Source organism: Cheilinus undulatus, linkage group 24, assembly GCF_018320785.1.
Source record: "Cheilinus undulatus linkage group 24, ASM1832078v1, whole genome shotgun sequence".
Lineage (NCBI taxonomy): Eukaryota > Metazoa > Chordata > Actinopteri > Labriformes > Labridae > Cheilinus > Cheilinus undulatus.
In genome coordinates this window covers 2,616,026-2,641,569 of record NC_054888.1, presented here as the reverse complement: position 1 = coordinate 2,641,569, position 25,544 = coordinate 2,616,026, and the positions used below count along the sequence as shown (strand labels likewise).

At 39.3% G+C, this 25,544-nt stretch overlaps 2 protein-coding genes across 2 annotated transcripts; one reads left to right on the top strand and one right to left on the bottom strand.

The window, feature by feature from the left end:
* Window positions 1–471: 471 nt before the first annotated feature.
* On the top strand, window positions 472–12,441 carry LOC121505998 (zinc finger protein ZFMSA12A-like). Its single transcript, XM_041781461.1, has 11 exons — window positions 472–584; window positions 3,237–3,439; window positions 3,531–3,599; window positions 4,048–4,143; window positions 4,432–4,530; window positions 4,805–4,928; window positions 7,590–7,902; window positions 7,979–8,117; window positions 8,209–8,737; window positions 10,050–10,505; window positions 11,993–12,441. The coding sequence occupies exons 1-11, from the start codon at window positions 581–583 to the stop codon at window positions 12,202–12,204; spliced, it is 2,244 nt and encodes a 747-aa protein (XP_041637395.1). The 5' UTR covers window positions 472–580; the 3' UTR covers window positions 12,205–12,441.
* A 1,350-nt stretch (window positions 12,442–13,791) lies between these two features.
* Window positions 13,792–24,517, bottom strand: f2 (coagulation factor II (thrombin); the record flags this gene model as incomplete). The annotated part of the gene is made up of 9 exons (XM_041782360.1): window positions 13,792–13,994; window positions 18,608–18,678; window positions 20,727–20,905; window positions 20,981–21,154; window positions 21,639–21,806; window positions 21,971–22,097; window positions 22,893–23,006; window positions 23,963–24,256; window positions 24,358–24,517. Coding segments are annotated over 9 exons (1,443 nt in total), but the record flags the coding sequence as incomplete, so codon positions are not given.
* Between the last annotated feature and the right edge of the window lie 1,027 nt (window positions 24,518–25,544).

Genomic DNA, 25,544 nt, shown 5'->3' with positions numbered 1-25,544 from the left:
AACTTAAAAAAAAAAAAAAAAAAAAAAAAAAGGCAACATTTGGACATTTTTTCACTAAAGAGAGATGAGTCCCATCTGAATATATTGAAAAGATGTTTGCAACTGTATTTTTAAAAAGAGAGAATAAATTGATAAAGGAAAGGTTATTTGCAGTTGACCTTCAGGGCCACCATACCTTTGCCCTCAGCTGGATATTCAGGTCCAGTGAAGTTAGAAATGTCTCACATCCTGCTCCTAGATAATAATAAAAAGATCCGCTCCTAGATAGAATTAATTTCTTATAAAAACAAGGATCTACTTATTTTGCAGAACAAATTATTATTAATTAAAACTTCAAAATGTAAGCCTTTCTGTTGAATAGCTCGCAGCTTTTTTTAATGAGTAATTATATTAAGTAATTGTTTGCTTTTTTAACTGTTTTCCACAATGTACACGTGGAACCGGAAGTGTTTGGTCTGAAGTGATCAACTTCCGGTGTGAAAGCGGACTGTAAACAGTTGTACAGCGGTTAGCTCTAGAAGCTAACGGACTTTAATGCAGCTTTAAAAACAAACGAAGACGTTTGTGACTTTAACCCAGAATGGGTATGTGCTCTTCATTATAACTGACTTAAGTCATCACTCATTAATTGTTATTATTTTATAATTATTTCAGTTTTTCTACTTCAGTCACAAAGCTAGCCCGACGTGTGTGCTCGGTCTGTGGAGTTTAATGAACTAAACTACGTTTAGAAATCTGTTATTTCAAAAGTCATGGAGAAGAGAAATATAAAACAAAAACTGGAAACTAAATGTGATCTAATTTATATATGTATATGACAATATTCTACCGAAGTGTAAATAAAAAGTAGAGACGCATTTACAAGAAAAACACAACAGTGATTATTTGTGAATTATATGGGTCAATATTTGATGTGTAACCTGTGGTCGTTTAAGCCAAATATCACAACACCTGGCTTCATCCACGGCCCTATGTACCCAGTGTTAAGATACTGAATGGACAACCGGTTTGAAGTAAATCTGGCATTAATCTCAGAATTAAGGCTTGGATATCAAAATTCAGGCTTTAATCTATGAATTCTGACTTTAATCTCAATATTCAGGCTTTGATCTCAGAATTCCACCTTTGATCTCAGAGTTCTGACTCTGATCTCAGAATTCTACATTTGATCTCAGAATTCTGACTTTGATCTCAGAATTCTACATTTGATCTCAGAATTCTGACTCTGATCTCAGAGTTCTGACTCTGATCTCAGAATTCTGACTTTGATCTCAGAGTTCTGACTCTGATCTCAGAATTCTACATTTGATCTCAGAATTCTGACTCTGATCTCAGAATTCTGACTTTGATCTCAGAATTCTACATTTGATCTCAGAATTCTGACTCTGATCTCAGAGTTCTGACTCTGATCTCAGAATTCTGACTTTGATCTCAGAATTCTACATTTGATCTCAGAATTCTGACTCTGATCTCAGAGTTCTGACTCTGATCTCAGAGTTCTGACTCTGATCTCAGAATTCTGACTTTGATCTCAGAATTCTGACTTTGATCTCAGAATTCTACCTTTGATCTCAGAGTTCTGACTCTGATCTCAGAGTTCTGACTCTGATCTCAGAATTCTGACTTTGATCTCAGAATTCTGACTCTGATCTCAGAATTCTGACTCTGATCTCAGAGTTCTGACTCTGATCTCAGAATTCTACCTTTGATCTCAGAGTTCTGACTCCGATCTCAGAATTCTTACTTTGATCTCAGAGTTCTGACTCTGATCTCAGAATTCTACCTTTGATTTCAGAATTCTACCTTTGATCTCAGAGTTCTGACTCTGATCTCAGAGTTCTCACTTTGATCTCAGAGTTCTGACTCTGATCTCAGAATTCTTACTTTGATCTCAGAATTCTACCTTTGATCTCAGAGTTCTGACTCTGATCTCAGAATTCTGACTTTGATCTCAGAATTCTGACTCTGATCTCAGAATTCTGACTTTGATCTCAGAATTCTGACTTTGATCTCAGAATTCTGACTCTGATCTCAGAATTCTGACTCTGATCTCAGAATTCTGACTCTGATCTCAGAATTCTGACTCTGATCTCATTTACTGACTTTGATCTCAGAATTCTGACTCTGATCTCAGAATTCTGACTCTGATCTCAGAATTCTGACTTTGATCTCAGAATTCTACCTTTGATCTCAGAATTCTGACTTTGATCTCAGAGTTCTGACTCTGATCTCAGAATTCTACCTTTGATCTCAGAATTCTACCTTTGATCTCAGAGTTCTGACTCTGATCTCAAAGTTCTGACTCTGATCTCAGAATTCTGACTTTGATCTCAGAATTCTACATTTGATCTCAGAGTTCTGACTCTGATCTCAGAGTTCTGACTCTGATCTCAGAATTCTACCTTTGATCTCAGAATTCTACCTTTGATCTCAGAGTTCTGACTCTGATCTCAAAGTTCTGACTCTGATCTCAGAATTCTGACTTTGATCTCAGAATTCTACATTTGATCTCAGAGTTCTGACTCTGATCTCAAAGTTCTGACTCTGATCTCAGAATTCTGACTTTGATCTCAGAATTCTACATTTGATCTCAGAGTTCTGACTCTGATCTCAGAGTTCTGACTCTGATCTCAGAATTCTACCTTTGATCTCAGAATTCTACCTTTGATCTCAGAGTTCTGACTCTGATCTCAAAGTTCTGACTCTGATCTCAGAATTCTGACTTTGATCTCAGAGTTCTGACTCTGATCTCAGAGTTCTGACTCTGATCTCAGAATTCTACCTTTGATCTCAGAGTTCTGACTCTGATCTCAGAGTTCTGACTCTGATCTCAGAATTCTACCTTTGATCTCAGAATTCTACCTTTGATCTCAGAGTTCTGACTCTGATCTCAAAGTTCTGACTCTGATCTCAGAATTCTTACTTTGATCTCAGAATTCTACATTTGATCTCAGAATTCTGACTTTGATCTAAATCAATCTAATTTTAACCTCAGAATTCGGACTTTGATCTCAGAATTCTGTCTCTGATTTCAGAAATAATTTTTTTCCCCTGTATTTATTAGTTATTTAAACTCCCAAATTGCCCATCATTGTGTGTCCTGGACGACTGCGTGTGATTTTAATCCAATCCAGCCATGAGGTTCATTTTGAACTTCAACCATGTTGTGATAAATTGTATTATAATATACATAAATGCATAAATCTTAATAATTCCTGTATTTTTCTCCCTCCCAGTTTCTTCCCTCCCCCTCTCCTCCCTTCGCCTCCTTGTCCCTCCCCTCCGCCTGCTGACGGCGGTGATGTGGCAGGTCGCCCAGCAGCAAAGTGCGAGGCATTATGGGATGCTCGAGGACTTTGTTGCCTTGGTTACTGAGGCCATCCCTCAACTGCTGACGGACAGACAGAGGAGTCTGCTTCTGCTCGCTCTGAGGGCCAAGGTGAGGAGAGACACTCATTTACACATCCAGGTATGTTTGATCAGGTGAGACCAGAACAGAGAACAACATCTCTCCTCTCTTCTTGGTTTAGGCGGCTCTCAGTGACCCCGACCCTCAGTCTGTCCAAGTCCACGTGGACAAAGTCCTCTCAGTCTGTGAGGTAACAGTGAGAGCAGATGTCTTTAATACATCCCTCCTCTGTTGTTTCTGGAACAAATGTTTCTATTTTAGCTTTAATAGCAGGAGATATAAGCATGCTGGTATTTTGATCTGTTTTCAGTTTGTAATCTAAAGGATTAAAGTATTGTCTTTTTTTGGATCAGTTTCATAAAACATGGTCTATGGAGGCGTCACCTCGTCCTTTACCATTTAGATACCTTTATTAAATAAGAAACTTGACTGGGGTGAAATAACCTGGAAATAAATCAATAATCAATATTTCAGATAATCCCAGGCCCTCTCCTTCCTTGTCTACTTCTTCTTCTTTGTCCTCTTTTTGTTTTCTTCATCTTTTTTTTCTTCTTCGCCTCCCTTGTCTTCTTTGTCTTGTTCTCCTCTTTCTACTGCCTCGACATCTTCTTTTTCATGCGCCTCTTTTGTCCCATCAGAGTGGGGATGAAGAGGTGACCGGATGGTGTTCAGCTCTGTCGACACTCGCAGATAAACTGGTCCACAGTCCAGCAGACAGACAGCGCCTCCAGCAGGTCAGTGCTACAACTACAACAACAACAACAAGGTCACACAACATCCACAGATATCAGCCCACTCAGAGTTGATTTAACAACTCAGAGTTACTGCTCTACAACTGAGAAGCTCTGAGTTTCTTCCCTGTGGGTAGATTAACTCAGAGTTTCTCCCCCTGTGGGTAGATTAACTCAGAGTTTCTCACCTGTGGGTAGATTAACTCAGAGTTTCTCAGGGTTAGTTTCTGAGTTTGTTGAACTTCCTTCTTGAAACGGGTCCCATGTCTATAACACTCTTCTTTGTTTTAGGAGGTTTTCAGCCATAGCTTTGACTCCGCCCTCCAGTCTTTCATATCTGACTTCCTGTCCAGGATCGAGCAGCTGTTCCCAGTGCCTGACTTCAAACAGGTCCTCAGAAAACCAGACATGAACTATTTAAAATATTGCAGGACTCTGGGAAATTCCATTCAGTAGGATTTCATGCACATTAACCTGTTTTCATGTATTTATAGAGTCCAGTTTGAGTCGCACTGACATAATAATGTGACTGCATGTAAACGAACTGAGTTTGACCTTTAGAGGGCGCCATGTTTGCCTCATTCTCTTCTGCTAATGTTACTACTCAGTCACTGAAATCCTCTCAGGTGATCATTTGGGTAACATTTAGATGTTTTTCTCTAAGGCTGCTTCTTGGCTCGATGCTGCCCCCGGTGGTGTTGAGGAGTGTTTACAGGAGGCCAATAAGGTGGACTTTAGGGAGCTCCTGACCAATCAGAGCTGTCAAATGGAACAGGCAACAACCACAGGTATCAAACCACAGACACTGAAAACATTACTAAGGGCTGGACTGTGTAGGGATTTAGACCATAATCTTAGTCTGTTGAGCCTAAACTCATTACCTGGTCCGGACCAGGATTTGTTCAGAGTCACAGCTTTAAATTGGCTGAAAGGTGTCGTCATTTTTTTATCTTACTACCCTAGAAGGTTTAAAGCAGGATTAACAGATCTGAAGTAGAGGAATGTGTTCATGGAAACTCCTGGTGTCACAGTTTAGAGAAAGCTCATAGATAATGTGGTAAAGTAAACAGACTCAGAGTTAACAGACTCCGAATTAACAGACTCAGAGTTAACAGACTCAGATTCACCAGAGTCAGGGTTAACAGAGTAAGGGTTAACAGACTCAAGGGTAACTAACTCAAGAGTTAAGAGACTCAGAGTTAACAGACTCAGAATTAACAGACTCAGATTCAACAGACACAGATTCACCAGAGTCAGGGTTAACAGAGTAAGGGTTAACAGACTCAAGGGTAACTAACTCAAGAGTTAAGAGACTCAGAGTTAACAGGCTCAGAATTAACAGACTCAGATTCAACAGACACAGATTCATCAGAGTCAGGGTTAACAGACTAAGGGTTAACAGACTCAAGGGTAACTAACTCAAGAGTTAACAGACTCAGAGTTAACAGACTCAGAATTAACAGACTCAGATTCAACAGACTCAGATTCACCAGAGTCAAGGTTAACAGACTAAGGGTTAACAGACTCAAGGGTAACTAACTCAAGAGTTAAGAGACTCAGAGTTAACAGACTCAGAATTAACAGACTCAGATTCAACAGACACAGATTCATCAGAGTCAGGGTTAACAGACTAAGGGTTAACAGACTCAAGGGTAACTAACTCAAGAGTTAACAGACTCAGAGTTAACAGACTCAGAATTAACAGACTCAGATTCAACAGACTCAGATTCACCAGAGTCAAGGTTAACAGACTAAGGGTTAACAGACTCAAGGGTAACTAACTCAAGAGTTAACAGACTCAGAGTTAACAGACTCAGAATTAACAGACTCAGATTCAACAGACTCAGATTCACCAGAGTCAAGGTTAACAGACTAAGGGTTAACAGACTCAAGGGTAACTAACTCAAGAGTTAACAGACTCAGAGTTAACAGACTCAGAATTAACAGACTCAGATTCAACAGACTCAGATTCACCAGAGTCAAGGTTAACAGACTAAGGGTTAACAGACTCAAGGGTAACTAACTCAAGAGTTAACAGACTCAGAGTTAACAGACTCAGAATTAACAGACTCAGATTCAACAGACTCAGATTCACCAGAGTCAAGGTTAACAGACTAAGGGTTAACAGACTCAAGGGTAACTAACTCAAGAGTTAACAGACTCAGAGTTAACAGACTCAGAATTAACAGACTCAGATTCAACAGACACAGATTCATCAGAGTCAGGGTTAACAGACTAAGGGTTAACAGACTCAAGGGTAACTAACTCAAGAGTTAACAGACTCAGAAATATCAAACTCAACCTTACAAACTTAGGGTGAATCCCATTTCTACCCCTTAGCCCTTATCTTAGCCCTATTCCTTGGTTTTGCACGTTCACGTCAGGTGAAGTGGTGTCCCAGTTCTCTTTTGAATCGAGGGGTAGGGCCAAGGGCCAAGGGCTATATAGTCCTTGAAACGAAGATTTTTCAGGACCACACTTGAAACCAAGAGTTACGATGAATTTCCCCTCTATGCACTGCGTTCAATTGCGAAATGGCACAACAGACTACGAGGCGCATAAATGAAAAAAAATTTCGGCAAAATGATTATAGAAAAGACAACAATTTTATGTTCTCATATATTCAATCTTTAGCCACAGAGGATTGAGGTTTATCGTATTTTTGGTGTCCACACATGTAACCAGGGCTGTTAATTGTATTAATAAGTGGATAAGATCAACGCAGTATGAACGAGACGGTCGAAGCTATATAGTCACCTCCGATGACGCAGCTGTTTATCGGCAATGTGTGATGATGAACAGCATGTTATGTTTTTCTTTAAAACATAAAAGATACGTGGGTCTTTTGAACTTTACTTTTTAATGACTCCATATAGCAGGAAAGTAAACACATACAGCCAGTTTATCTAGTATTGACAATATATGAAGCTCACGGGTCTAAACATTACCTTGGCGCCGCCTAGTGGCTACACTGCAATCAAGTGGCGTCTCGTTTCTTAGGGGAATCACCCCTACCCCTTACCACTCTGTTTCAAGGGCCAGGGGGAAGGGGTAGATGAAGGGGTAGGGCTTTAGAGTCAAGAGACTCAGGGTCAACAGACTCAGAGTTAATAGACACAGGGTTAACAGACTCAGAGGTTACAGACTCAGAAGAAACAGACTCAGGGTAACAAACTCAGAGATAACAGACTCAGGGTTAACAGACTCAGAGGTAACAAACTCAGGGTTAACAGACTCAGAGATAGCAGACTCAGGGTTAACAGACTCAGAGATAACAGCCTCAGGGTTAACAGACTCAGAGATAACAGCCTCAGGGTTAACAGACTCAGGGTAAACAGACTCAGAATTAGTCGACTCCTCATAAACCCCCCTCTGATTTAATGTCTGCTTTGTTCAACTCAAACTGTTTATATTTATTTAGTAGTTGTTGGCCTGTATTTCCCCCTCAGTGAGTCCTGACTCAGAGAAAATCCTCTTCTTGGCCTGGTCCCACCCCCTCCTCACCAAGCTGACCAATCCTGACCCTCCTGCTGAAGCAGAGGTCCAATCAGACGCTCTCCCTGCCGAGCTGAGCCCTCTGCAGCTGGACGTGGAGCTAGTGAAGGTGGAGGTGGTGGTGATGACAGAGGACGAGCAGGAGGAGGTGGAGGAGATGGTGATCAGTAACACCGTGTTGCCAGGGGAACAGGAAGCGTCCAATCAGAGCTCAGCAGTGGGCGGGGACGATTGTATCATCACACCTGTGATTGATGAGGAGAACAGGTGAGACTTGGAGAGATGATTGATCAGATTTCATCTGTTCCATCTGGAGATTGATCAATATGTTGTTTCCTGTCAGGTCAAAGGAGTCAGCCGACCAATCAGATCAGTCCTGCTCTGAGGTCCCAGCCAACGCTCTGTACAGCATTTCCCATAATTCTCAGCGGGTGGCTCACAGGTGTCCACAGTGTGGGAAATGTTTCATCTACCGCTCTCAGGTGAGTCATTCATCGATCATCATCATCATCATCATCATCATCCATCCTCTAATGTCTTACCTCCACATGTTTACTCTGCTGCCCCCTACAGGTGATCCGTCACCTGCGTGCCAACAAGTCCTGTGGCTCAGCCTTAACCAGGACCAGATCAGTGAACCTGCAGACTGTAGCCGGTGGTCAGGATCCAGATCCTCCCCTGGAGCCCTGCTCCCCAGATCCCCACCCCCCTAGGTCTCACTCGTGCTTCCAGTGTAACGCCATCTTTAAAACCAACGCGGAGCTGCTGTCTCACCAGCGCAGCCATCGGACCCGGCCCGTCTACCAGTGCGACCAGTGTGAGAAGTCGTTCCACCATCTGTCCAGTCTGACCAATCACAAGCAGACTCACCTGGAGAAGGTGAGTAAGGGAGGGTTCACCTGCAGCAAGTGTGACAAAGTGTTTGAGTCTGCCAAAGAGAGGGACGCTCACCGGCTGCAGCACCGCCTCCCTGACCTCACCTGTACGGTGTGTGAGCAGACGTTCAGCTCGCAGATGCAGCTGCTGCGACACCTGCAGACGCACTCAGTGGAGGGGGCGGAGCCACGCTACGACTGCCGTTATTGTGACCAGACATTCATGGGTGAGTCTGAAAGGGATTACCAATCCCACTGCACGACAAGTTTGACCTGAAGAGAGAGAACTGTTTAAAATGCACTGAAACATTGTCAACATTTGTACCCACTTCTGCAAATGTTCCTCATGTTTTAGTGCAGTTAAGGTGTCGTCCTTTCTCCCTTCTGGTTAAACAGTTTGATTATACAGCAACTGTACTCATTTTTAGACAGATTTATTCAGGTAAAGCTAGGAAGAAAGACACAACCAACACAGCACAGGAGACTGGTATAAAAGCTGTGACAGTGCATGTAAGAGAAGAGCCGGACATCGCTGAAACATGCAGAAGTAGCCTTTGTTCAACATTGACTGTTTATTTACATGAGAATGACAATTTAAGTTCCTGAAAACAGAACGCTTCAAATCACTGATCAGCAGGGTAAACTGAGGATGCCCATGGTCCATATATAAGTCAAACATCTGTGATTTATGCACTAGAATAAAAAAGTCACAGTTATGTGAGTTTGTAAGTTTCAGCTAAATGTTAAAATTTTAAGATAAAAACCTTTAAAATATAAAGATAAACGTCAAAATTTTGAGACTAAAATGTCAAAATTTTAAGATTAATGTCAAAATTTTGGGATGAATGTCAGAATATTAAAATAAATGTCAAAATTTTAAGGTTAAAATGTACAAATTTTAAGATAAACGTCAAAATTTTGAGACTAAAATCAAAATTTTAAGATTAATGTCAAAATTTTGGGATAAATGTCTGAATTTTAAAATAATAAGAATGCCTGTGATGACTTCATAGGTCTTTAACGTCAAGATTTTGAGATTAAAATGTACAAATATTAAGATAAAAATATAAAAAAATTTGAGATTAAAATGTAAGATGTTAATATAAATGTCAAAATTTTGAGATTAAAATGTCAACATGTTGAGATGAATGTAAAAATTTTCAGATAAAAGTAAAAATCTTGAGATAAATTTCAAAATATTGAGTCTAAAATGTAAATTTTTAAGATGAATGTCAACATTTTAAGATTAAAAAGTCAAAATTATGAGATATAAATGTCAAACAAATTTAAGAGATAAAAAGTTGAAATGATAAAAAAGTGCTAACACGAGTTATTAAATAGGAGATAAATCAAATTTATTATGACTTTTATAATTTTAACTTTCTATCATAATTGGATTTTTCTATCTCGTAATCTTGGTTGAAGATTTCGTTATGGTTACTGACTTTTTTATTTGTCACTAATGGGCTTCCATAAATGTATAAAGTGCATCTCTGTTTTAACACCAGTCACCATAGCAACCGTCCTGTTTCTCCGTAGGTGTGACCCAGCTGCGGATCCACCAGCGTCTGCACACGTCCCGTTCGTATCAGTGCGATATCTGCAGTAAGGCGTACGGCTCCCTCACCGGCCTGCACTCCCACCGGGCCAGCCACAGCGCCGAGAGCCGCTTCCTGTGCTCACAGTGCGGCAAACGCTTCAAAACCCGCGATGGGCTGGAGGGTCACCTGAGGACGCACACTGGCGAGCGGCCCTACCGCTGCCCCTACTGCCCCAAAGACTTCACCGCGCTCGCCGGGCTCAACGTCCACGTACGGCGGCACACCGGGGAGCGCCCGTACGTGTGCACGGTGTGTGGGAAGGGCTGGCCGTCAGGAGGAGACCTGCAGAAACACATGAGGACGCACACGGGGGAGAGACCGTACGTCTGCCAGGACTGTGGGAAAGCCTTTTCTATTTCCTGTCACCTGACTGAGCACCGCAGGATTCACACAGGTATGACCAGGGGGGTCTCACACAAAGACAGGTACTGTCTAAGTTGCACAAAAATATTGCCAACATTTTTAACCAGTAGAGGGACACAGCACTGTCTCAGTTGGCAATAGCATTGCCAATATTAAAGTGATTCTACTAAACACTTTGACTACATTTGAAAGAGGTCAGGTCCTACTGTCCCTAATCAGCCACAACATCATTCCTCATTCTTCTTTTATGAACTCAACCTGGTTTATTCACCATCTCAGCCAACAGCAATACATTACCCATAATCCTGAAGTGTAATCGCAACCCCCTTGATTGGCTTAACACGCCATTAAGCATGTTTCAATCCAGTACTGCTGCTAGAAGTGAATTTAACGGTTGGTCTTCAGCAAAGGTTGCTTATAATGAGTGACGAAGGTTCACTGATAGCAGCCCACAGCTCAGGGATTGTGGGTAATGTAGTACTGTTGGCCAAGATTGATAATAAATTATGTTTTTCTTAAAACATGGTCATTAAGAGAGTCAAGGTTAACAGACCTCAGAATTAACAGAGTCAGGTTAAACAAACACAGGGTTAACAGACTCTGAGTTAACAGACTCAGGGTCAACAGACTCAGAGTTAACACACTCAGAATTAACAGAGTCAGGTTTAACAAAGTCAGGGTTAACAGACTCAGGGTTAAAAAACTCAGCAGACTAAGGGTTAACAGACTAAGAATTAACAAAGTCAGGTAAAACAAACTCAGGGTCAACAAACTCTGAGTTAACAGACTCAGTGAAAATAGACTCAGAAATACCAAACTCAGAGTCAACAGACTCTGAGTTAACAAACTCAGGGGAAATAGACTCAGGGTCAACAGACTCAGAGTTAACAGAGTCAGGGTTAACAGACTCAGGGTGATCAGACTCAGGGTTAACAGATAAATGTCAAAATGTCAAAATTTTTAGACTAAACTGTAAAAATTTTAAGATAAATGTCAAAATTTTGAGATAAAAATCTGTAAATTTTAAGATAAATGTCAAAATTTTTAGATTAAAATCTAAAAATTTATTAGATAAATGTCAAAATTTTTAGATTAAAATCTAAAAATTTATTAGATAAATGTCAAAATTTTTAGATTAAAATGTCAAAATTCAAAAACAGTTCTTTGAAAAACAACTTTTCTGCCCTGTTTCTGTAGCACATGACGAGGAACCTAGTGGTAAGTCTACCTTGAGTAGTTCTGACTTTATGGCTAATAATCAGATCTAAGTAGCAGGATAGACTGGATGATGTTGTGGCTGATGAGGGACAGTAGGAAGCAGGGAGTGGGCGTGTCTTGTTCCCCTCCCTCTCAGCCTTTATGAAATCATCGTACTGGTATTTTATCACCACAGCAGTCTAAGGACTTAGATCTTTATTCATGATTAGATTCTAATGTAGTTTGTAATCTACTGGGCTTTTTGAATGTAAATAATTGTGTAAAAACATGGTAATAACCCTAAATCTCGCCCGTCTCCAGGAGAGAAGCCGTTCTCGTGTCCTGAATGTGGGAAATGTCTGAGGAGGAAGTTTGACCTGAAGAAGCACATGTTGGCTCACAGCAGTGTCCGTCCATACGGCTGTGTCTACTGCTCCAAGAGCTACACACGCAAAACTCACCTGAACAGACACCTGCTGACACACCGCACAGGTGACGGGGAGGCGGAGCCAGAGACCAAGGATGAGGCCTGAGAGCTTTGCATGTTTTGATGAGCTCTGAACACAGAACAGCTGATTTCTGTTTCACACCACTGCTGTTTCACACGGCACATTAAAGACCTCTCAGACAGATACACCACCTTTAACTACAGCATTAACACACTACCTGTAGATGTACCTGTGTAGAATATGACGTCTACAGTTTCATGTTTATACTCATTTCCTGCTGCTGAGTCTGATCTTTATTAAAATGTTTGATTCTGACGTGAAGATGAGCTCTGTTGCCTGTTCAGAAACACAATCATGTTAAAAATGTTATTTTATATGCTTTGTCAAAGAAGATGAGCACTTCCTGTCAGCTGAGACCAGTGAGACTCAGTACGTTTACATGCACAGTTACGTTTGAACTCATTTAACTGGTCTGCTGTCTGTGTCCCGGGATTTATGGTATCCACTCAAAACTAGAAGTACATACACTACATTCCAAATTATTATGCAAGTGACATTTTTCTTGGATTTTCCTAAATAGTCGCTGCAAATAACAGAGCATAATTCTAATTTTATTGAACAAAGCTCCCAATGATAACTATTTTTATTAAAAAATAAAAACTAAAAAATGCACTGCTCCACATTATTCTGCACAACAGAGTTTCAAAACATTTTATAGGTTACAAAGAACTGAAAATGGTCGTTTGTTGAATCTGCAGTATTAGGAGGTCATATTTACTGAAATCAAAGCTATTTCAATCAAAAATATCTTAACAGGCCAAGTTCCATGTTAACATAGGAGCCCTTCTTTGATATCACCTTCACTATTCTTGCATCCATTGAACTTGTGAGTTTTTGGAGAGTTTCTCTTGAATTTCTTTGCAGGATGTCAGAATATCCTCCCAGAGCTGCTGTTTTGATGTGAACTGCCTCCCACCCTCATAGATCTTTAGCTTGAGGATGCTCCAAAGGTTCTCTAGGGTTAAAGGTCAGGGGAGGATGGGGGCCACACCATGAGTTTCTCTCCTTTTATGCCCATAGCAGCCAATGACACAGAGGGATTCTTTGCAGCATGGAGCATTGTCATGCATGAAGATAATTTTGCTACAGAAGGCATGGTTCTTCTTTTTGTACCATGGAAGAAAGTGGTCAGTCAGAAACTCTAGATACTTTGATGAGGTAGTTTTTGACCCTTCAGGGACCCTAAAGGGGTCTACCAGCTCTCTCCCCATGATTCCAGCCCAAAACATGACTCCACCCCCTCTTTGCTGATGTCGCAGCCTTGTTGGGACATGGTGTCCATCCACCAACCATCCACTGCTCCTCCATCTGGACCATCCAGGGTTGCACAGCACTCATCAGTAAAGCCTAGAACCACTGACATAGACCTGTTTTCTTTGGGTTTTTTGTCAATGAAAGACTGAGAAGCAAATCAGAATGCACAGTATTTATTTGGCCTGATATCGGTATCCGCAGATAGTATTTTATGAAGTAAGTTGACTTTTCTGACTGCATGTAAACGTACTGAGCCTTCCTGTTGCCTCTGAGATATTGTATGCATGTTTCCTTCTATAAAATGTCAGTGTTATCCTCTGAATATTTGATTTCTCACAAGCAACAGACGCATTCACATTAGGATGTGGTCAAACTTTATTGGCATCATGACACAGAAAGTGTGTCTATTCATCATCATCTCCTCCCTCCCTGTCAATTGTTTTCCGGATCCACCTGCCCATCCTGAACAGGTGAGTGTAGAAGCCGTACTTCCCATCGCGGTCGCAGCCCTCACCCCAGGACACAATGCCTATCTGATACCAGCGGTTCTCCTCTGGGTACTGCAAGGGTTAAAAACAAAAAACACGATGTTATTTATGACAAAAAAGACATGTTCATTGGCTTATATTCTAGGCAGGTGTGTGCGAAGTTCTACATTAAAATAATAATTTTTTTCACAAATTATCTTCAGATTCAAAGACTAACCAGGAGATAGACTAACATAAACATTTCCTCTGATGTTTTGTTAAGCAGTAAGTAACTGATGGAAAAAATCGGAAAAGATTAATAGAAATATTCTGAATGGCTCTAAAAATAGCAAAATGTAGCTACAAGTAACAGTAAAAGAGGGCAGGGCCTAAACTGGACTGCATACAAAAGGCAAGTCTCACCAAGCATCTTTCTAAAGATGGTAAAAAATTTGAAAGGATGACTTTAAAGGCAAGTATGGAATGTTTTATAGACTTCAAAGAATCACATCATCTTTCTAAAGACCATTAAAAACTATATAGGTTGGCATCAAAGGCAAGAATGGAATGTTTTAAATGCTTCAAAGAATGACATCATCTTTTTAAAGACCATTAAAAACTATAAAGGTTGGCATCAAAGGCAAGTGCGGAATGTTTTATAGGCTTCAAAGAAAGACATCATCTTTCTAAAGATCGTTAAAAACTATAAAGGTTGGCATCAAAGTCAAGTATGGAATGTTTTAAATGCTTCAAAGAATGACATCATCTTTTTAAAGACCGTTAAAAACTATAAAGGTTGACATCAAAGGCAAGTATGGAATGTTTTATAGGCTTCAAAGAAGACCATTAAAAACTATAAAGGTTGACATCAAAGGCACGGTATGGAATGTGTTATAGGCTTCAAAGAATGACATTATCTTTCTTAAGACAGTTCAAAACTATAAAGGTTGACATCAAAGGCAAGTATGGAATGTTTTATAGGCTTCAAAGAATGTCATCTTTTTAAAGACCGATAAAATCTGTAAAGGTTGGCATCAAAGGCAAGTATGGAATGTTTTATAGGCTTCAAAGAATCACATCATCTTTCTAAAGACCATTAAAAACTATAAAGGTTGGCATCAAAGTCAAGTATGGAATGTTTTATAGGCTTCAAAGAATGACATCATCTTTCTAAAGACCGTTAAAAACTATAAAGGTTGGCATCAAAGTCAAGTATGGAATGTTTTATAGGCTTCAAAGAATGACATCATCTTTCTAAAGACCTTTAAAAACTATAAAGGTTGGCATCAAAGGCAAGTATGGAATGTTTTAAATGCTTCAAAGAATGACATCATCTTTTTAAAGACCGTTAAAAACTATAAAGGTTGGCATCAAAGGCAAGTACGGAATGTTTTATAGGCTTCAAAGAATGACATCATCTTTCTAAAGACCGTTAAAAACTATAAAGGTTGGCATCAAAGGCAAGTATGGAATGTTTTATAGGCTTCAAAGAATGACATCATCTTTCTTAAGACAGTTCAAAACTATAAAGGTTGACATCAAAGGCAAGTATGGAATGTTTTAAATGCTTCAAAGAATGTCATCTTATTAAAGACTGTTAAAATCTGTAAAGGTTGGCATCAAAGGCAAGTATGGGATGTTTTATAGGCTTCAAAGAATGACATCATCTTTCTAAAGACCATTAAAAACTATAAAGGTTGGCATCAAAGGCAAGTACGGAATGTTTTATAGGCTTCAAAGAATGACATCATCTTTCTAAAGACCGTTAAAAACTATAAAGGTTGACATCAAAGGCAAGTATGGGATGTTTTATAGGCTTCAAAGAAGACCATTAAAAACTATAAAGGTTGGCATCAAAGGCAAGTATGGAATGTTTTATAGGCTTCAAAGAATGACATCATCTTTCTTAAGACAGTTCAAAACTATAAAGGTTGACATCAAAGGCAAGTATGGAATGTTTTATAGGCTTCAAAGAATGTCATCTTATTAAAGACCGATAAAATCTGTAAAGGTTGGCATCAAAGGCAAGTATGGAATGTTTTATAGGCTTCAAAGAATCACATCATCTTTCTAAAGACCATTAAAAACTATAAAGGTTGGCATCAAAGTCAAGTATGGAATGTTTTATAGGCTTCAAAGAATGACATCATCTTTCTTAAGACCGTTAAAAACTATAAAGGTTGGCATCAAAGTCAAGTATGGAATGTTTTATAGGCTTCAAAGAATGACATCATCTTTCTAAAGACCTTTAAAAACTATAAAGGTTGGCATCAAAGGCAAGTATGGAATGTTTTAAATGCTTCAAAGAATGACATCATCTTTTTAAAGACCGTTAAAAACTATAAAGGTTGGCATCAAAGGCAAGTACGGAATGTTTTATAGGCTTCAAAGAATGACATCATCTTTCTAAAGACCGTTAAAAACTATAAAGGTTGGCATCAAAGGCAAGTATGGAATGTTTTATAGGCTTCAAAGAATGACATCATCTTTCTTAAGACAGTTCAAAACTATAAAGGTTGACATCAAAGGCAAGTATGGAATGTTTTAAATGCTTCAAAGAATGTCATCTTATTAAAGACCGTTAAAAACTATAAAGGTTGGCATCAAAGTCAAGTATGGAATGTTTTATAGGCTTCAAAGAATGACATCATCTTTCTAAAGACCTTTAAAAACTATAAAGGTTGGCATCAAAGGCAAGTATGGAATGTTTTAAATGCTTCAAAGAATGACATCATCTTTTTAAAGACCGTTAAAAACTATAAAGGTTGGCATCAAAGGCAAGTACGGAATGTTTTATAGGCTTCAAAGAATGACATCATCTTTCTAAAGACCGTTAAAAACTATAAAGGTTGGCATCAAAGGCAAGTATGGAATGTTTTATAGGCTTCAAAGAATGACATCATCTTTCTTAAGACAGTTCAAAACTATAAAGGTTGACATCAAAGGCAAGTATGGAATGTTTTAAATGCTTCAAAGAATGTCATCTTATTAAAGACTGTTAAAATCTGTAAAGGTTGGCATCAAAGGCAAGTATGGGATGTTTTATTGGCTTCAAAGAATGACATCATCTTTCTAAAGACCATTAAAAACTATAAAGGTTGGCATCAAAGGCAAGTACGGAATGTTTTATAGGCTTCAAAGAATGACATCATCTTTCTAAAGACCGTTAAAAACTATAAAGGTTGACATCAAAGGCAAGTATGGGATGTTTTATAGGCTTCAAAGAAGACCATTAAAAACTATAAAGGTTGGCATCAAAGGCAAGTATGGAATGTTTTATAGGCTTCAAAGAATGACATCATCTTTCTTAAGACAGTTCAAAACTATAAAGGTTGACATCAAAGGCAAGTATGGAATGTTTTATAGGCTTCAAAGAATGTCATCTTATTAAAGACCGTTAAAATCTGTAAAGGTTGGCATCAAAGGCAAGTATGGGATGTTTTATAGGCTTCAAAGAATGACATCATCTTTCTAAAGACCATTAAAAACTATAAAGGTTGGCATCAAAGTCAAGTATGGAATGTTTTATAGGCTTCAAAGAATGACATCATCTTTTTAAAGACCGTTAAAAACTATATAGGTTGGCATCAAAGGCAAGTACGGAATGTTTTATAGGCTTCAAAGAATGACATCATCTTTCTAAAGACCGTTAAAAACTATAAAGGTTGACATCAAAGGCAAGTATGGGATGTTTTATAGGCTTCAAAGAAGACCATTAAAAACTATAAAGGTTGGCATCAAAGGCAAGTATGGAATGTTTTATAGGCTTCAAAGAATGACATCATCTTTCTAAAGACCGTTAAAAACTATAAAGGTTGGCATCAAAGGCAAGTATGGAATGTTTTAAATGCTTCAAAGAATGACATCATCTTTTTAAAGACCATTAAAAACTATAAAGGTCGACATCAAAGGCAAGTTTGGGATTTTTTATAGGCTTCAAAGAAGACTATTAAAAACTATAAAGGTTGACATCAAAGGCAAGTATGGGATGTTTTATAGGCTTCAAAGAAGACCATTAAAAACTATAAAGGTTGGCATCAAAGCCAAGTATAGAATGTTTTATATGCTTCAAAGAATGTCATCTTATTAAAGACCGTTAAAATCTGTAAAGGTTGGCATCAAAGGCAAGTATGGAATGTTTTATAGGCTTTAAAGAAGACCATTAAAAACTATAAAGGTTGACATCAAAGGCAAGTATGGAATGTTTTATAGGCTTTAAAGAAGACCATTAAAAATTATAAAGGTTGGCATCAGAGGCACGGTATGGAATGTTTTATAGGCTTCAAAGAATGACATCATCTTTCTTAAGACAGTTCAAAACTATAAAGGTTGACATCAAAGGCAAGTATGGAATGTTTTATAGGCTTCAAAGAAGACCATTAAAAACTATAAAGGATTTCATAACTGAAGGCAGAATTCAGAATGGTGGTGAAGCTGAGGATATTCAGAGCTTTTGGTGCATTCCAGTTACTATCGTAAGTCAAAAATTCCAGGCTGCCGATTGGATATGGAATGTTGGTGAACTGGGGATGTTGGGTGCTTTTTCTCTAAATTCTTGCCAAATGGAAGGCCATAGTTAGGAACTCTCACTCCTCACCACTTACACCACTATTCCAAAAGTTGTGAACAAAGGACAGTCCAATAACTGTCCAACTTTAAGGTACCTTTTAGGCACTTTATCTTTTTTTTTTTTTTTCTTGTCTCACCTTCATCACAAACGGTCCACCGCTGTCTCCCTCACAGGCGTCTCCACGTTTGTTGTCCTCTGGGCTAAATCCTAGAAACCAAAACAGATGTTGTTATAGAGAAAAAAACAACTAGAACAGATTCGCACAGAGAGTAAGGAAATTTGTGTTTGATAGATTATTTCTTTGTTGTAACAATGCTTCTTGGCATTAAATCTTAAACCATTGGAAAGCCTGTTTATTACCCCTTAAAATGGGGCCAAATTTGTAAGGAACATGCATTTGTGGGATGAGCAGCAGAGCTGAGTATGTGGGTTGCACCCATGAAAAATGTGCCAAGTCTTCTCTGCCAATGCTAAACAGCTGATTCTGCCATTGACTCATGTTTGATGTTTGGTGGATTGGATGATTGAGGTTCGAAGAAACAAGACATACTGACAATTTAACAGTTTATTCATTTATCAAACAGGAGCCTCAGTAGTGTGTGGAAGAACCATACACAGCCACAACAGCCTGGCTCCTCCTCCTCATGCTGGTAACCAGCCTGGTCACACACTGCTGTGGGATGGCATCCCATTCTTCAACCAGCATTTGTCGCAGGTCAGCCAACGTGGTTGTGTTGGTCACTCTGGCACCAACAGCACGCCCAAGCTGATCCCGCAAGTGTTCAATGGGGTTAAGGTCAGGACTGCTGGCAGGACATCCCATCCTCACCACTCCCAGATTCTGGAGCTAGTCTCTGATAAACCCCGCTCTGTGGGGACGAGTGTTGTCATCTTGGAGGATAGAATTCTTGCTGACAGGGTGAGAAAACAGTATTTTTGGGGTGTTGTCTTCTTGGGATGCCCACTTCGCGGCCTGTCTCTGACGTTCCCTGTTATATGGAACTTGGCCTTCAGTTTGGAGTTGGTACTAGGGTTCACTCCAAACAATACCACAACTTGGTTTTGTGGAACACCAGCTTGAAGTTGCCCAACCAGCAGGCCCTATCCAGATCAGTCAAACGTGGCATGCCGATTCTTGAAGCAGACATCTACTGACCACTGTAGCAGGGCCCATGCTCACCTAGGGGTACCAGAAGTTCAAAACAAAGGTCAGTAGCAACAGCAAAATAAGCTGTTTGGCATTGCCAGAGAAGATTTGGTAACATTTTTCATGGGCGCAACCCACACTCTCAGCTCTGCTGCTCATCCCACAAATGCATGATCCTTGCGGATGTGGCATCATTTAAAAGGAAATAAACGGGATTTCAACAGTTTAAGATTTTTTTGTTTTTTTTTTAAGATTTATTTTTGGGCATTTTGTTGCCTTTATTAGATAGAGGAGGACAGTGGACAGAGTCAGAAACAGGGTCAAGAGTAAGGGAGAGACATGCAGTAAAGGGCCCCAGGCCGGACTCGAACCCAGGCCGCCCGCATACACGGGGAGTGCCTCCAACCACTAGGCCACCTGCTCCCCAACAGTTTAAGATTTGTTGCCAAAAGCATTGTTCCAACAAAGAACTAATTTACCAAACACAAATTTCCTTACTTTTTGTGCTAAGTTTGTGTTTGAATTTGAAAATTTTACTTAAAAAAAACTCCTCTCAGTGCAACTCTGAAACTTAATGAGTGAAACAGATGATTTCAGTAGCATAATCAGGGAATGAATTAAGTCTGATAGACATCAATAATATCTGGAACTAGAATGGCCATCTGAGGCAGCAGACCCATGCCTGAGCAGCGCCACCGAGGAACTTACGCTCCCATTGATTACTATGGTGTTCAAAATTTCGAAGTCCGAGAAAAACCGCGCGGTGTGCGGATCATCACCAAAATCTAATCGATTCTTCCCTGTCACCATCCCAATATTCCCTGAAAGTTTGGTGAAGATCCGACTTTCCGTTCTCGAGTTATCTTGTACACATACAAACAAACAAACGAACAAAGATGCAGAACCCTTTACATAACCTCCTGCCGATTTCATCGCCGTGGGTAAAGATCTGCCAAACTAAAGTCTAATCATTGAGTTATTGAATCCATTGAGAATGTGACGTAAACAAAGTCTAATCGATCTGACTGTTGTGTTTTCATTGTAAAGAAGGTCATGTTGAACCACAGAACCAGCACTAAAGCTGACTGGGTGATAACAGAGACATTACCAGCACAGAACATGTTGCTGGTGATCTTGACTGACGTTGACTGTCTACAGGTCCTTTGGTCCTGGATTGGTAGATGGATCTGCTGCAGGACATCAGGTAACCTCCGGTTGGAGGGGTTCCATGTCTCCTGAAGGTTTCCCCAGCCCGTCACTCGACCTTTATATCCCAACGTCATCAACCTGTGGAGGAAATTGTACCATCAGACTGATTATAAAGGTCATTCAGGGCTCTGGATTTTGGTGAGGCAGCCTTACGCCTTTGCCACCGCCTTGGTGGGCAGGCAGATGGGGTGGATCTCATCACTGAATGTGATTGGCTGTCTGAGCTGCAGCAGAGCGATGTCCCGGTTCAGATTCGTCTTCCAGTTGTACCTCGGGTGGACGATGATTTCACTGAGCGCCACGATCCTTTCGGTTTCTTTCTCATACCTGAAAAGCATCCTGATCAGTCGGGTTCTCGTCTATGATGGGGTTCAGCTAGAGCTGGGCAACACGGACCAATAAAACACCTCCATATTTCATTAATAGTGATATTTATCTGGTTGCTTTATCTGTAAAGAAAATGCTTTCCACTGTAATAGAAATATAAACTCTGATATGATTACAGCAACAATCCAATCTTACTGAACCACATTTATTACAACAGCAGCAAAGACAGAAGTCATAGACAACCAAAATGTTCATCTTTAACTTTAAAATCACACAAATACACGGGCAACACTTTGAAATGTGGGTGAAAGGAGCCATTGCTCCTTGCCAGTTCCACCCACTTTTCCAAATGTTGCTAACATGTTTGGGCAAATTTGGACAATATGCCTGAGTCTGCCTCCAGGTTTTGGTAATTGGAACCAAAAATTTGCCACTTTATGGATTTAGGACTTCTATTTTTGTTTCTCTTTTCCAGACGTCTTACTTTCCTCTGTTGTGTTTCCCCAGGCGGACCAGGATGTCGTTGACGGTGAAGTTCTTGCCCCAGGGTGGGTAGAGGACGCAGTGAGCGGCGGTGAGGACCCATTGGTTGCTGATGAGACTGGCTCCACACAGCAGCTCCTGAGGACGACGCTTGTACAGCATCACCTGCCTGCAGGTAAACAGCAGTCAGCACAGACCAGAGTAGTTAATCTGAACCAGCTCAGAGCTACAGGCAGAGTCTGACTGCTTCAAAACCTAAAGGCAACTTCAGAACCAATCAAAAGAAGCTCTTTTGTTACCATGGATACATCTCACTGTCTCGATTGCAGTTACCATGGTGATGAGGCAGGCTCGGCGTCATTTCCTCCCACAATCCGTTGACCTCTGTACGACTCCAGCAGCTCATTCTCTTTGCCGTCCTTTTTATTAATTCTTTCAAACAGAGGGCGCTCTCCGCACACTGCAACACAGTTTTTAACCAGTTAAATAACCAGTTTATTTACCTGTTAAATAACCAGTTTATTTACCTGTTAAATAACCAGTTTATTAACCAGTTTACTAACCAGTTTATTTACCAGTTTACTAACCAGTTTATTTACCAGTTAAATAACCAGTTTATTTACCTGTTAAATAACCAGTTTATTTACCAGTTAAATAACCAGTTTATTTACCAGTTTACTAACCAGTTTATTTACCAGTTTACTAACCAGTTTATTTACCAGTTAAATAACCAGTTTATTTACCAGTTTACTAACCAGTTTATTTACCAGTTAAATAACCAGTTTATTTACCAGTTTACTAACCAGTTTATTTACCAGTTTACTAACCAGTTTATTTACCAGTTAAATAACCAGTTTATTTACCAGTTTACTAACCAGTTTATTTACCAGTTAAATAACCAGTTTATTTACCAGTTTACTAACCAGTTTATTTACCAGTTAAATAACCAGTTTATTTACCAGTTAAATAACCAGTTTATTTACCAGTTAAATAACCAGTTTATTTACCAGTTAAATAACCAGTTTATTTACCAGTTTACTAACCAGTTTATTTACCAGTTAAATAACCAGTTTATAATCAGTTTATAACCAGTTTATAACCAGTTTACTAACCAGTTTATAACCAGTTCATTAACTTAATTAATTTCTCATCTCCTCTCCAGAGAAAGATCTGTAGGGTGTTGGTTTTCAGTTAACATCTTGCTAACACACATGCTCAGTGTTTGGCCCCTGATTGGTCGGTGGCATGGACTCACCGCTCTCTCCTTGTCCAAAGGTTCGAGGGTCGAAGAAAAGTTTCTTGGTCGGTTTGAGGACGGAGCGTTCCTGGCCTCCAGTCTCGCTGAACTCATCCTCCATCAAGGAGTCATCTGAGAACAAGAAATTAAAGATATTGGAGGGACGTTTTTTATTTTTTTAAATAATTTTACAGGTCTGAATTTTCTTTTATGTTTTTTCCCTTTACAGCATTTATTTCATCCATTTAGAACAAGAATGTTTTGCTTTGTATCAAAAGGTAATACTTTTTTGCTATTTAGCTGAATGAAAATCATTATCATTTTTTCATTTATTTATTGCTTTTTGCAGACTTTTACATATGTTATTTTTTGTAAATCAGAATCTGTAAGTTTTCATTATTTCTTAATCGTTCCTTTTTTTCATTTGATCTTTTTTTCCATCCATATAAATATTCTGTGGAAGGTAATTTTTTGCTTTCTTGCTGATTAAAAATCATTACTTTTTTAATTTTTTTTTTTTTTTTACGATTTTTACATTTATTTGCTTTTTTGTAGACTGTTAAATTATCTTTTCCTTCTTTTGGAGATCATAATTTATTTGTTTACTTTTTTATTTATTTTTTTTTTACTAACCATCAATTATCTTCTTTTGTCGCTATTCAGAATGTGTGAATTATTTATTTGTTTATTTATTTATTTAATTTTTTAAAATTGTTTTTGGTTTTTAGAGGACCTTTTTTTAAATCCAAATCCATTTAAAATATATACATTTTTGCTTTTTGCTAAAGGTAAATTATATCTAGACCATTATTATTATTTTTTTTTTTTTCTTGGGTTGGGGGGGGCGTTGAAGATGTTTGATTACTTTTTTCTTGTTATATAATAATATAATGATAATTATTTTTACAAACTGTGAAACACTTCAGTTTTTCACAGATCTTAATGAATTTTTTTACTGTAAAAAATATATTGCAGACATTAAAATTCTGACCATGCTCTTTGATAAATAGTTTTAAAGATTTATTAAATACTTTAACTTATCTGCATAGCACTGCTACTTGTAGCATAATTGTAAGTCTAATATTTACCACACACGTCCAAGTCACAGTAGTCTATCGTCACGTTTCCCGCCACCTCCACGTAGCACCAGGGCCCCTCGGGGTCACTGTCGGGGTTACGGCACTTGTTGGCCGTCAGCGTGATCTCGGGGATGAACTCTTTGTTTCGACTGAGGGCCACCACCACTGTTGAGGACCACGGCAGACAGGTGTGGCCCCCCAAGGTGACAGATAGATCGCCAGCGTAGTCAACACCATGGTTAGGCAAACATTCTCCAGTGTTGACTGGTGCAGGGGCTAAAGTGGGCGGGTCAAAGGCCTCACCTGAGAAGGACATGGAGGGATCAATCAGAGCCGTCTTCTTTAATCATGTGACCTCAGGTATAGTACAAGTCCTGAGTCAATGTAAACCAGCAGGAACTTACCACATACGGGGACTCTGCAGGTCTCTTTCTGGACGCTAGGGTCCGTAGTGTAACACCAGGGGCCCTCAGCACGTTTGTCCGGGTTCCTGCAGTAGTTCTCCTCCAGTTCAGGGATCTCTGAGGCATTAAACTCCCTACGGACAGAGAGACAGGAGGAAATTTAAGTCTCCATGACACAAACAGACCAGCAATCTTTCCCTTGTGTCAACTGTCCGCTATTTTTGGAAAAGTTGGCAGAAGCAGCGAGGAGCGAGTGGGACACTATTTGGCAAAAATGGAGGGAAAGGGCCAACAAATGGAGGGAAAAAGTACCAAAAATAAAAAGACAAGGGGCATAAAAGGAAGAAAAAGGCCAGAAATGAAGGGAAATGGCACAAAAATGGAGGGAAGAGCACAAAAATAAGGGAAAAGGCACCAAATGGAGAGAAATGGTCCAAAAATAGAGAGAAAAGCACAAAAATTGAAAGGAAAGGAACTCTAGTTAGTTGAACTAGTTAGTTGATCACACAGAGAGCTAGCTTCTTACTGTTACTGTTAGGGATTCTTAATTGTTTATATTCGTCAGTTAGTGAGCAACGTTGTAAGTAAGTTAGATATTTAGTCAACAATTTAGTTAGTTTAGCAGCTAGTTATTTAGTTAGTAGGTAAGTCACTAAACTAGTTCAGTTATGTCGTTACTTAGAAAATGAGTGAGTTCAGTAGTTGTGCAGTTAGTGAGGAAATTGGTAAGTTAATTCCTTAGTAAGGTAGTTACTACTATTTGGGAAATGAGTACGTTAGTTGGTTAGCAGGGTTTTAAGCAAATAATTTAGTTCAGTAGTTATGTAAACTTAGCACAAAAAGTAAGGAAATTTGTGTTTGGTAGATTATGTCTTTGTTGTAACAAGGTTTCTTGGCAACAAATCTTATACCGTTGGAAAGCCTGTTTATTTCCCTTTTAGATGGAGCCACATTTGTAAGGAACATGCATTTGTGGGATGAGCAGCAGAGCTGAGTATGTGGGTTGTGCCCATGAAAAATGTTGCCAAATCCTCTCTTTTAAAGAGCAGTTAAAGGGGCTGTTTATTATGATTTTACAAATTAGTTAGTTGTCAGCCATTGGGGCAGTTTTTTTTTTTTTTGTTGTTTGTTGGTTTTCCTCTTTTGTTTTTTGTTACCTCCGCCAAGGAGGTTATGTGATCAGGTGG

What these genes read in the sequence shown, in the direction of transcription:
- LOC121505998 (XM_041781461.1), top strand. An exon ending in TGCTCGCTCTGAGGGCCAAG is followed by an intron (nt 3,440 to 3,530) that starts GTGAGGAGAGAC and finishes TTCTTGGTTTAG; the next exon opens with GCGGCTCTCAGTGACCCCGA. An exon ending in GTTTCATCTACCGCTCTCAG is followed by an intron (nt 8,118 to 8,208) that starts GTGAGTCATTCA and finishes TGCCCCCTACAG; the next exon opens with GTGATCCGTCACCTGCGTGC.